This window comes from Haliaeetus albicilla, chromosome 10 (genome assembly GCF_947461875.1).
Source record: "Haliaeetus albicilla chromosome 10, bHalAlb1.1, whole genome shotgun sequence".
In the NCBI taxonomy this organism is placed as follows: Eukaryota; Metazoa; Chordata; class Aves; order Accipitriformes; family Accipitridae; genus Haliaeetus; species Haliaeetus albicilla.
Genome location: NC_091492.1, coordinates 13,846,969 through 13,858,697, shown reverse-complemented (window position 1 = coordinate 13,858,697; position 11,729 = coordinate 13,846,969). Strand labels below are relative to the sequence as shown.

The following is an 11,729-nucleotide window of genomic DNA, read 5'->3' as shown; positions in this document are numbered from 1 at the left end:
CTGGCTGCCACTTGCTTCCCATGCAGTAACTTTTCCAAGTAGGCGATTCCGAGTGCTGCCCTAAGCGATTTCAGTGAATCTAAAACTATTTTGCAGTCCTTCAGGTCACAGCAGCCTCCTGTTTATCCACTGCCGGACGTCCTGGCACCGTGAGCTCTACAGGGCAGGCGTTCTGAGACCAGCTATCGTGACATCACCTCCCTGCTACAAAAGCCATACAGTTCGGCGTTTACGCCTGTCTAGGGTTACTGCGGGCCGATCAAACGCTTCGCAGATGACGGTTCGGTTTTCCGAACCCGAGGCCTGCGCGCCCAACCAGCGCAGAACCGAGGGCAGCCGGGCCGCAGGCACCAGGCAGACCCGGCGCTGCCAGGCCGGAGGGGCGCCGAGCCCGGCTCCCGGCGCGGGCGGCGGGCTGAGGCACAGGCCGCGCCCCGGGGGAGGCCGCCGATCGCGGCCGCCGATCGCCCCCGCGGCCTCGCCCGACCCCGTGCCGGGGGCCCGCAGGCGGCGGCCGTGCCCCCCCCGCCCTCAGCCCGCCGCCGCGGCGGCGGGGGGGAGCCGGCGGCGGCGGGCAGGGGGTGGGGAGCGCCCGCCTCTCGCGGCTCGCAGCCGGCTGCCTCCCGCGGGCGCGGCGGGCCGCCTGGCGGGCTGGCTGGCTACCCAGAGTGCAGCAGGCAGGCGGCGGCAGGCGGCGGCCGGCACCGAGCTGCCGGCGCTCTCCCGGCCCGCCGGCGCAGCGGGAGCCGGGCCCAGGCGGCGGCGCGGCCCAGAATGCGAGTGTGAGATGCTTCTTCCCCCGGCAGCGGCGCCCCGGGCCCAGGCGGCGGCGGCCCCCGCGTGGATGCGGCTCTGGAGCCGGCGCTTCGCCCTCCACAAACATTTCTATAGGACTCATTCGCCCTGCTGAGGAGATCGGCCCGGCCCGGCCGCCTCTCCCTCCTCGCCACCCCCTCCGCGCGGCGGAGCGGCTCTCTCACAGACTGCCGGCCCGCCCCGGCGGGCATGGAGGGCCCCGGCGGCGCCTCGCCGCTCAGCCCGGCGCTGGTGGGCCGCCTCCGCCAGGAGCACGAAAAGGTAAAGGCCGCGGCCGCCGGGCCGGGTCGGGCCGCAGCGGGGTGGGTGGGGGGGCGCGGGCCGGGGGCTCGGGCCGGGCCGGTGGGGTGGGGGGAGTGTGAGGCGGGAGCGGCTCCCCCGGGCGGGGGGGTGGGGGTGGGGGGGTGCGGGCCCCGGGCGGCACGCGCCGGGGCCTGCGTGCGGCGGGCGGGCACGTGACGGCGCTGACGTCACGGCTCGCGGTCGAGGCGGGTCGTGGCGGCCGTCGCTCCCCGGCGGGCCGAGGCCGGGGGGGGACCCGGAGCACCCCCGGGAACGGAACGGCGCTGCCCCGCCAGCCCGCTATGGTGACCGCCTCCATGGGGAGAGAGGGCGCCGGGAGGCGTGCGGCCCGGCCCGGCCGGGGCGGGGTGCGGAGCTCCGTTAGCCTGTTGGCAGCCGTGGCGGCGCCGAAATGGCCTTTAGAACGACACACGTTAGGCAGCTGTCCGGCAGTTAGCAGGAGTGGAAGCCTCTGTGAGGGCTGGGGAGGCACCGGGCCTGCCCTCGCACACCCTGCGCTCTGCTGTCTGAATCGCTTGCCCTCACACGCCTCGGAGACCGTTACAGTTACGTAAGCGTAAAGCCTCGGTACGCAGCTCTCTCTTAAACACGTGTTTTTCACCCTCTTTCCACTTCTCTGTGGTTTTCCCAGTCACAGAGCCAGTCACGCACCTTTTTAAAATGTGGTCCTGCAGTTAGGCCCTGAGCACGGCCCAGGCAGGTGCCTCTGAACTGGGTCATCTCGTGGGCCAACTTGAAGAGCAGGTGTATCAAAAATTAATTGTTCATAACTTGCCTTAAAAAAAGCATTGATTACATTTGAAATCGGTATGAAAGAGCCAAACTCCTCTGCAGAAATGATTCCTGAGAGTTCGGAGGCTGGTTCCACGTGTGGCCGTAGTACAAAACTTGAGATAGCAGGTTGCACCCATGAACCAAGGGCTGTGGGCCTGGCTAATTGAACAAGTGTGATTTTGGGCTCTTAGGTCCCAGCCTTGCAGTGAGCTGTGTGTGGAACACGGTCATGTTCAGTGTATTATTGGCACAAGGATGTTTGCCCAGTCTGCACGCCTTTCAATTTTTCTGCTCATTTTTCTCATATGATTAAAAGTTTTTAAAGCTGCTTCTAAGATGCACATTAGAGCTCCTCAGTTATAACAGAGGACTTCATCTTCAGTGTGTATTGCTTTGTCACATGCTGGTTTAGTTAAGGGTGAGAAAACTGAATAACATGTATGTGGTGTAATAAATGTGCCTTGTCTGGAGTACTGTGTGCAAAAATGTGTCTACTTCTGAACAGCACCCTAGATCATTATGAAAAGATCTACGTAACTGACTGACCACTAATGTGGATGAACAGTAAGAGGATCTGCTAGAATACTCTGCGTCGTCTGTTCTGCACGGATAGTAACCCATTATACCAATAATTGGTGATAGTAACTTGTCTGCTTGAGCTCCTTCAGTTAATTTTCAAGGTGGTAGAATTTGGTGGAGAGTCTGGCACATTAGTGTCAGTCAGGCCTAATGTGTAAGTGGATGTCTGTCATAACCACATAGAGTTATTCCCAGCTCATGGTGAGACCCCTCTGTAAGCAAGTTTAAGATTCTTCTTAAACAGATCTGCTCCAGTGGAAAAGAGGCCCAGGAGACCATTAATTAAGCCTCTGTTAGGCTGATGTACCAAAATTATATTTTATCATAGGGAAACTTTACATAATTTCTGCAAATTGGCTAAAAAAAATTGAACACTTCAGCTTCAATATGAAATTATACTAAAGAACTACATATCTTGGTTACAATGGAGCGTCATGATGAAGATATAGTAGACTTTCCCTCTATGCAATGAATATATATAATTGGATTACAACAGTATTTTCAGTTACGAAAATACTGTATTTTAAGATGGAGGAGGTCTTTTCATTTCAGCTGCCTCTTTTCAGAGATGCATATTTTTCTCACAAAATTACTGAAGTTGAAGGCTCATGTTTTGGCCTTAGCACAAAGATGAGGGAAAGTTAGTTATCTAGTACTTTGGTAAATGAGTAATTGTAGTATGAGCATCATAACAGATAGTAAAGTTATTTAGCCAGAACTGTATCTGTATATACTGGCATTGAAGCAGGCACATATATTTATTTTTAATTACTGTGATGTTGTGCTGTCCCAGTGACGTTTGATTAAGTATAAAGAAACCTATTTATTCCCATTAGTCTGAAGGCAACCTTTAGTGTAATAGTGAAATACAGCTTTATCTATCTGCAGAATTAAAGATAATATTTGAATCACAGTTAATTATTTTAAAATCCAGGCCATTGTACAGCCCTGGTTCAGCTACGAGTTTGAGCTTTTAAGCGCTGAAGAGCTGCTCTGGAGAACATGTGAACTGAGGCTTCCTTCCTGTGTAAAAATATTAAAAGAACAGGATGTTCATGACTTTCTATCTTTAATCTGATTGAGGCTGCAACTTCCAGGTTTAGGACCCCTGGTGAAAAGTAATTTTAATTCTTGTTTAGGACTGCTTGCCTGTTGGACAGATTTCATCTTGTTAATTTGTAGTGATAGTAAGACCAAACTGTTAAAAGCAATTTTCAGTGCTCCCACTAAAGGCACTTTGTATAAAAACATGACTTAGAATGTGTATCTTGGGGATAAATTATAGAAGAATATCTAGTAATTTTCATGATAAAGACCATCATTGGAAGCACAGTGCCTGCGTAAAGTTTTGAATATTTCTGTAAGAAGAATAGAATGTATGTATCATGGATTACTTGCAAAAGCAATATATGTTAGCTGAAAATACTGCGTTAAATCTATTGCAAGTAAGTACAGGAATTATAGAATGAATATTTAAATAGGTAGATTCTCATGCTATCGAGCCTGAGTTTAAACATAATATTTGACATACATTTATTCCTACAATTAAATGGGTCGGGATTACTGATAGGAAGTTGACAAGTCAGATCTGTATGATTTGGTAAGACTTGTTTAGGCAGTGAATTTACAGTGGGCTGATACGTTCTATAGTTTCTGAGCAGTGCTATGAAGATACGTGCAATGGGAGACATTACAGAACCAATTAGACCCAAGAGACATTTGTGGAGTGCAAACACAGGCATGGAGAATCTAAAGGATTCCAGTATTAGCTGACAGTATGATTTTTTTTTTTTTTGTATTGCAGTGACAAAACACTTTTTTTTATTTTCCTTTTAGGAAAATTAGGACAAGGATGTGACTCTCCTGTCACTCATCATGACAACAAAGCACAATTAGATTTAGTGCAGCTATTACTGTAACTCATTGGCCACTGTGTATTATGATATATTCTTAATTTTTATGAATTTAAGCAGTGGAGCTGCATGATCTTTAATTTCCAAATTGTTTTCAAGATCCTGGGTACTTGCAGTTTTTTAACAGTTAAACAACTTACAGGTGGGTTATGGGGAAACAAATCACAGAATCCTAAACTTACACTCTTTTAAATTGTTTTCTTCTTATATGAATTACTTCTGGGGCTGGCTGCTTCTGTTTGAGTTTTTTTCAAGTAATATCTGTGCTATGAAATCAGCAACTTGGCAGTCTTAAAGCTGTTCCTGCAGTCTGGAAAAGAGCAGTGAGACTGAGTAGGGTCTTGTACACTTCATGCTGCTGCAGGAGCCACTGGAAATTGGAACTGCTTGCCTGTGGATTCAGCACATGAGATTCAGTGTCCTTTCCAGTCCAGTGTCTCCCAGGGTATTACACTTTTTCCGGCCTACATCCAAGTTAACAGAATCTAGAGAAAGCCTGGGTATGAGACACCAGTGCAGTCATTTTGCACAATAACTGTTTCAGAAAAGTTAACAGGGTGTCTCTAGCTTGGTTTGACATGCTCCTTTTTAAAAGGACTTGTCTGAACCTTCGCTTGCCATATTCCTTTTTAAAAGGTTCCTGGACAATTACTTCTTCAGAAACTTGTGATGACATCCACTCTGCCCTGTCCAGTGCTTTTTTGTAATGGTGGGTTCCAGTAATGTTTTCTCATGTGCTGCTTTCAAGTAAAAGGGCTAATACAGTCATTATCTGGAAGCTTTCAATGTAATACCTACCGTTCCTCCAGTGTTAATTGATCATCACTTTTATTTTTTGTAGTCAATGGTTGTCTATGTTCTTATTAGTATGACTTAAATACCCACAAGTTTATATAGTGTCAAGAATTGTGAAATAAATTAACAGATCTTAAATAGTTTTTTTTAATGGTAATTAAAGTCAACCTATTCACAAAAGAGTTTGACGAGCGTTGCCTTTATTCTGGAGTGGGCAAGTCTGTATGTGTCCTGCCTCATTGGTAACTAAAACATGTAGATGAGATTATATCCACAAAATTTAAATGTTACTAAATTGTGCTGCTTCTGTAGCTGTCTACAGATTCTGTGAGTAGATGCAGTGACCAGGGTACTATTTGGGAATCATCTTTAGTACCTCTAGCATCTTTGCAGGTCTCCATTCCAGAAGTTACACTAATAACCTGTCTTCTCAGGTTGACTTGGGTACCCCTTGCCTCATGTATTTTTCTCCTCCTTTGAGACTGCGAAGTTGTATTTTGTTTTAATCTGAAGCTCCAATCTTGCAGATGAATATGCTGACTCGAAGCTTGCCATCTTGAGGCCCTCAGAGCAGCAACTGCACTAAGACTTCATTTTTTTGTAGTGGGGCATTAGGACACTGGGCTGCACTGTGCAGTTGGTGGTTTTGTGGTTCGTCTTCTCTGTTAGGATAGGCTGCAGTTTCACTGTTATAAAAAGGGTAAATCCCTCCACCACTGTTGTACTAACACTTGGATCAGACTGCTGTGGGGCAAGAGGAATCCAGTAATGCATCCCAAAATGGTCGTGTCAGATGCTGGCACGAATGTGGCGAGGGAGATGCCCAGCCAGCGATGGGTGAAAGTGGACTGGCCCTTTGAGCTGTGGCCATGCTCATATGCAGTTAGAGCAGTTGTGAGCAACAGTCTCAGTTACTTGCTCAGAAATTTCATTAATGATCATGTGAGTTATCCAGGAAGGACATTAATTTGGTGAATGACTTTTTAATCTTCGGGTTTTTTTGTGACTGCTTGTTTCTGCCTTTTAGCAATTTTAGGGTGGCACATTTGTGACACTGCTCAGTGACCTGGGTTGGGATCCAGCTTAACACCAAACTTTGTTGTTGACTTTTTTGCTTCTTTTTTTCTTCCTGTGTTATTTTTCAGCCAGTGTGGTTCCCTAATGTGGTTGATTGTGCAGTATCACAAATATCTGCCAGCAGATTGTGTCAGGGTTGGAAGGATAAGATGGTGGAACTGAGTAGCTGGAAATGGGGTGGGATGGTCACTGGTTTACTCAGGACTGCAGCGGAATGTTGAACCACAGCCTGAAGGTATGTCTGTGAGGCAGGTGCCATGGCTCATGTCAGTTTTAAGCTAGTTAACTTGGGTATTGCTAGCAGCATAGTTGTTGCTTCATAGACTACATCAAAGCTTGCAAAACCTGCTTGAGATGTTTGGTAAGTTAGATCATGGGAATTCTATGCTTATGTTGGTCTGCCGCTGTCTTGGCTAGGATGTGGTATAGCCACATGAATATGTTTACCTGACGTAAGCTAAAATATTAAGTTACAAGTTCCTTAGCTCTATCTCAAGATGAAGTTACCTGACATGGATACTGACTTGCTACCAGGGAAAGGCAAGACCTTACTGTGGTTTGTTCCCTGCTTGCATCAGTTCAGTTGGTTCAGAGCTGAATAAACTCACTCACTTAGTGGAAAACGTCCTGCTGCCCTTGGGATTTTTGCTTGGTTTCTGAGTTGAAATGACTCCCAAAGGGGACTGACAAACAGCCAAACAGCATAAAGGTGTTGGGAACTCACGGTTGAAGTGAGGAAGAAGGGTGCTGGCTCCTGTAAGCTGACACTGCCTGCCTGGCTGTCACAGGGGAGTGGGCTGCCATGCTTACATGTGCCATGCTTACTGCAAGGTAACTGTAAGTCATTTGTCTGTGTGACCTGTAACCACAGCAGTGGTCACAACATAAAATAGTCTTGAGAGGGCAGAATTTCCCAGCCGGCAAAGGAGAGATGAAGCATTTTCTGTCTGCTTTGTAATTCTTAGATGTTTCAAGTACAATTTTTAAGTTCCCCAAAATAATTTTGGTCAGAACTTAGTTTTTATTTATTGATAAATAATTGTTATGTACTACTTTTTCTGCAAAACTGAGACCCACAATTAATATAAAAACAGTAATCTTCACTCGTTTTCTTGTAAAGAAAGGTAAAAATTGTGGTTATATTTTTAAATAAGATTTTTTCCTTTAGAAAGAAATGTTTGCCGTGATTCAAATTTCTTTCAGTCTCTCTTTTCCTTCAGTATTCTTCCCAAACACATTTCTTCAAAAGGCAAAAGTTTCCACCCAAAGGGGGATTTATGTTAATAATTTGTTGAAATGTAGTTTTTTTGAGTAATATGATTTAATAAATGAATGAGAGCTCAGAAATGCTTTCTTTCTTTTCCATTAGATCATACAGTGTGCCAACAGACTGAAGAACTTTTAATAGTTTTTTTTAATATTTTGATTTAAAATGGGGCTCTAGGAAAAACAATTGTGCGAATGTTAATTCTGTCTTTCTCCATCAGTGATTGCTGTGTTTTAGGCAAGTACTGTGTAGTTTCCTAGAGGAAAAAAAGAAAATTCATTTTAAATGTTTATTTTGTGTGTGGCTTGTTACATCCTTGTTACCAAGAGATGATTAAATATTTGACCACCCATTAGTGTTCTTCTGTAACGTAGTCGTATTGTGAACTGGTTATTTCATCGGTAAACTTTTAGGGTTTGGGGGTGCAACAGAGAAATCTCATGCATGAGTTGCATGGCAGAGTGGGTTTTGATACTGCAAACATTTACAGATGGAGGCAGCTCGTGTGTCTATCAACTGCAGTAAATACTTGAATGTAGAAGGTTAAGCAGTTAAAACTCTGCAGAGTAGGAGTCATCTGAATTAGGTCAGTAGTGGAAATTATCTTGGATTTATCATGAGCCTTGCAAACGTGGATCTGCATTTCAGAAAACCAGCATACTTCCACTGTAGTTTGTGGAAGGTTCTGAACAACAGAACCAAGGTCAAGACTGAGATATTTACGCAGTCCTGAACAGCGGGGACAGTTTCCTGAAGGCAAATCATTGGTTTTAGACTTTATTAGACCCTTACTTTAATTACCACCTCATTACTAGCTCTGTTCCACAAAAAATATTCCATACTGTCATTTTCCCTAAGTAACTGGAAATGTGATTGAAAGGGATGTTTAAAGTGAGACTAATTCAAGATTAAATAGTCACAAATTATATTATTGCTACATGTAAACAAATTACTTGCATATCTGATTTTATTCAGATTACTTTTCAAGTGGTAAATAATGCTTTATCACTTATATAGTGCTCTTACATCTTTAGAGTGCTTTTCTCACATTAATTAATCATCATTAAACACTCTGAGGTGGGTAGGTTAATACTATTATCCCCATTTTGCAGATGAAGAAATGTAGACTGAGAGGTTGTGATTTGCTCAAGGCCATATAGAAGAAATAGAATCAGAGCTGGGATTAGATCTGTGTCCCTAGCTTCTAATTTCAGAAGACCAGGCAGATTGTGAGCCACAATTTTGAACCAAAATACTCAAGTATGCATGTAGAAACAGCACACATTTACTTGGCCTCTTAGAAACCTAACTTGCAATTTGTTGAAATGGAAACTTTGCTTTTGTGCCATGCTGTGTATTTCCATGTTCATACCCGCAAGTGTGGAAACAGTCTCTCATTCATTTAGGAGCTCTTCCTAATCTGATGGGGCATTTTTATTTTCATCGTTTTCATTGAAATTAACTCTCATCTTAAAAATACCAGTTTCTGGTTCTTTAGACTTGAACATAACTGTGTGACTCGGATACAGCAGGTTTAGCATTGGTACCTGAAACTGTCTACAGGTGATACCAGTACCAGCTCTGTTGCTTATAATTTTTCATGAGCTGAGACATAAATAAAATTCTGACTTGGCAGCTTGCCTTATTGCTTTTCAGAACCGACGAGAGAGAGAAGAATTACCCTCAGTGTGCTAAACCCATCACCTTTGTAGGCAGTGCCTAGCTGCTTAGTAGAGAGAGACATTCGCATGCATGCACTCCACCTTGGAGAACTACCGAAATAGAACAAAATAGTCTTGGACTGCAGAGGAGAGCAGAACTGTTTGTGCACCACCTTGATAATCAGAAGCACCACAGAGAATTATATTCAGCTGTTAGTAATGGGAGCATGTGCAGAAGTAACAGATAAGGAAAAATGAGGTGGAAGAAAGAGGTGCCCTTGTATGTGAGGGTGAGGACCTGCTGGGGAAAGGTGGGGTAACGTGGAACACATTAAGAGACCCAAGGGCATGTGCAGGTAAGAATTAGCTTCATGCTACAGCATCCTTCTCGTCTTCTCTTCATTCCCAAGGAAATGTTTCAAGTTATTTTAGTGCCTGGCTGCTGCGTTAGGGGATCTGGCTTCTGTTTCTAACCCCGTTCCTGACCAGTGTTAGTGGTTAAGTTACTCAGCCTGCAAGATCAGTGCAGTGCTTTTCCGAAGTACTGTACACTTTAATTCATAGAAAAGTTTTTGAGCTCTTCAGATGGAAGATCCCAGAGAAGGTGGAATAGAAACAGATTGGAAAGAGAGAAAGTGTTGCAGACAAAAGGAATTTCCTGCCTTCAGACAGCTAGTGAAGTCTGTGGCTGTATGATACGAGTTGTTTGGGTGTTGATTGGGTGTCACTAGCCTGCAGGCTGCCCTGTGTTCAGATTGGCACGGTGGAACTGGGGGACAGTTGGGAAGTGATCGTAGGTCTAAAGCTGATCCTCCTGCTCTGCTGTGACTCTGCTTGAGAAACCTAGAGATGAGATTCCGTAAAAGCAGCAATGTACGCTTCCCTTTAAATAGTTCAACCTAGTAGTAATGAGGGCAGAACCAACGCATGATCTCTTGCTTTAACAGTTTGATTTTTAATCCAGAAGGAACTACACTTTGGGTTACAGGCACACAGAGGTGTGCTGTCCCAGGGGGCCACTCGCGGAGCTCCCAGGTGTGGCTTTGTCTGGTTAGGAGCTTGAGAAGCACTAAATTTTAACAAGTTGCTGTTGGACGAAAGTAATGTGTTTTCTGACAGTGGGTCCCGCTTTAATAACCAGACCCATGATTAGGTAACATTAAGTTTGCTGCAGGAGTAGTTTAATAAAGTATTTTAGTATGCAGATAAGCCATTGATAACCACATGCTTTCACAAACTCATACATTTTTATGCCTAAAAGGGGAGAATTCAGAGTTTATTGATACCACTTCTGCTACGATGTCTTAAAAGTAATGCATAGTTGGTGGCACTAGGTGTCCAGACATTGAACTCAAATGAACAAACAGGTCATTTATTTTATTTACCCTGAAAGGAATTTTCATTCTTTAATTGTAACTGTAGATATAAATTATGTGTGGAAGATAGACTAATGATTTTCCTGTGTTTGATTAAAGGCAAAGAATCAAAGATTTGTTTATATATTTATCTATTTGTTTCTTTGCTGTGATAAGACCAGTTGTTATCCAAACAGTGGGACTGACCTAATAAAGGACATATGCATAATTGATCTCCATCTGTTTTTCAGTATTTATTTTCTCTCTATTTTTTTAATGGAGTTCGGTTCCAGAAGTGCAGCCTGAAACATTTTTAAGGTGGTGTATTTTAGCACTTCTGTAAAAGGTCTCATTTTATTCTGGCCACTGAAATGAAAAGGTTTGTTGTTGGTTCCACCCTTTAGTATCCCTTCAAGAGAGATTATATCAAAGAAGAAGAATTAAATTAAAATTGATTGATGTTATTGATTTTTCTTTTTTTTTTTTTTTTTTTTTAAAGGGGATAAAGGGTGATGGAAACAGCATATGCCCCTATGCTGTTTTACTGATGGACTATTTTTCAAAAACATAAAAAGCATATGTGCCCAATTTACATATTTACTAATTAAAAAAGCTTCCTGGAAACATTAAGTAGACTATCTTCTGTAACCTTTAACATTGTAGCTAATGGATATAGCCTGGAAATTTTCATAGAAGGTCCTCTAAATAATGTAAATGATTATGAATATGTAACTAGTTAATATGCAGCTATGAAAGGATTATCATGTAGAGGTTAATGAGCATGCTGCTCTTACGGTTTGCAGGGCTTTTCTTTTTGTGGTTTTAGCTCACTTCATGCATGGAGAGTCATGTATTGGGAATGGAAAGCTTCCTGTCTTTTCCATCTTCATCTGTAATGGGGCAATTAAACTGGAACTCTCTTAAAGGATTCCATAAACATTTTTGTATGCTTAATTATGTTGTGTACTTCACAATCACTACTGAAAGAATGAAGGATGTTGACAGAATAGGCTCTGACTCTTCTACTTGTTAGTGGTGGGCTCCATTGTATGTTAGCATTGTTATCAAATGTTGCTGTGCTGTATGATTTATACCTTTTATGGAAACTTTACTCTTAAAATGGGCTTAATATTAATAGTATGAATTAGATTTCTGAGTTGATGTCCTGTAGAAGTCTGTATTTTACTCT

At 43.8% G+C, this 11,729-nt stretch overlaps 1 protein-coding gene across 2 annotated transcripts in view; it reads left to right on the top strand.

Annotated features, from left to right (window-relative positions):
• The first annotated feature begins 573 nt into the window (after positions 1-573).
• The window catches only part of URI1 (URI1 prefoldin like chaperone), a 43,019-nt gene continuing 31,863 nt past the window's right edge, over positions 574-11,729 (top strand). Inside the window, exon 1 of one of the 2 annotated variants that reach the window (XM_069793545.1) lies at positions 574-1,077. In XM_069793545.1, the coding sequence (XP_069649646.1) occupies positions 1,006-1,077 (72 nt within the window). In that variant the 5' untranslated portion in view covers positions 574-1,005. The remainder of the gene's footprint in view (positions 1,078-11,729) is intronic. The other variant, XM_069793544.1, reaches the window with a different exon arrangement.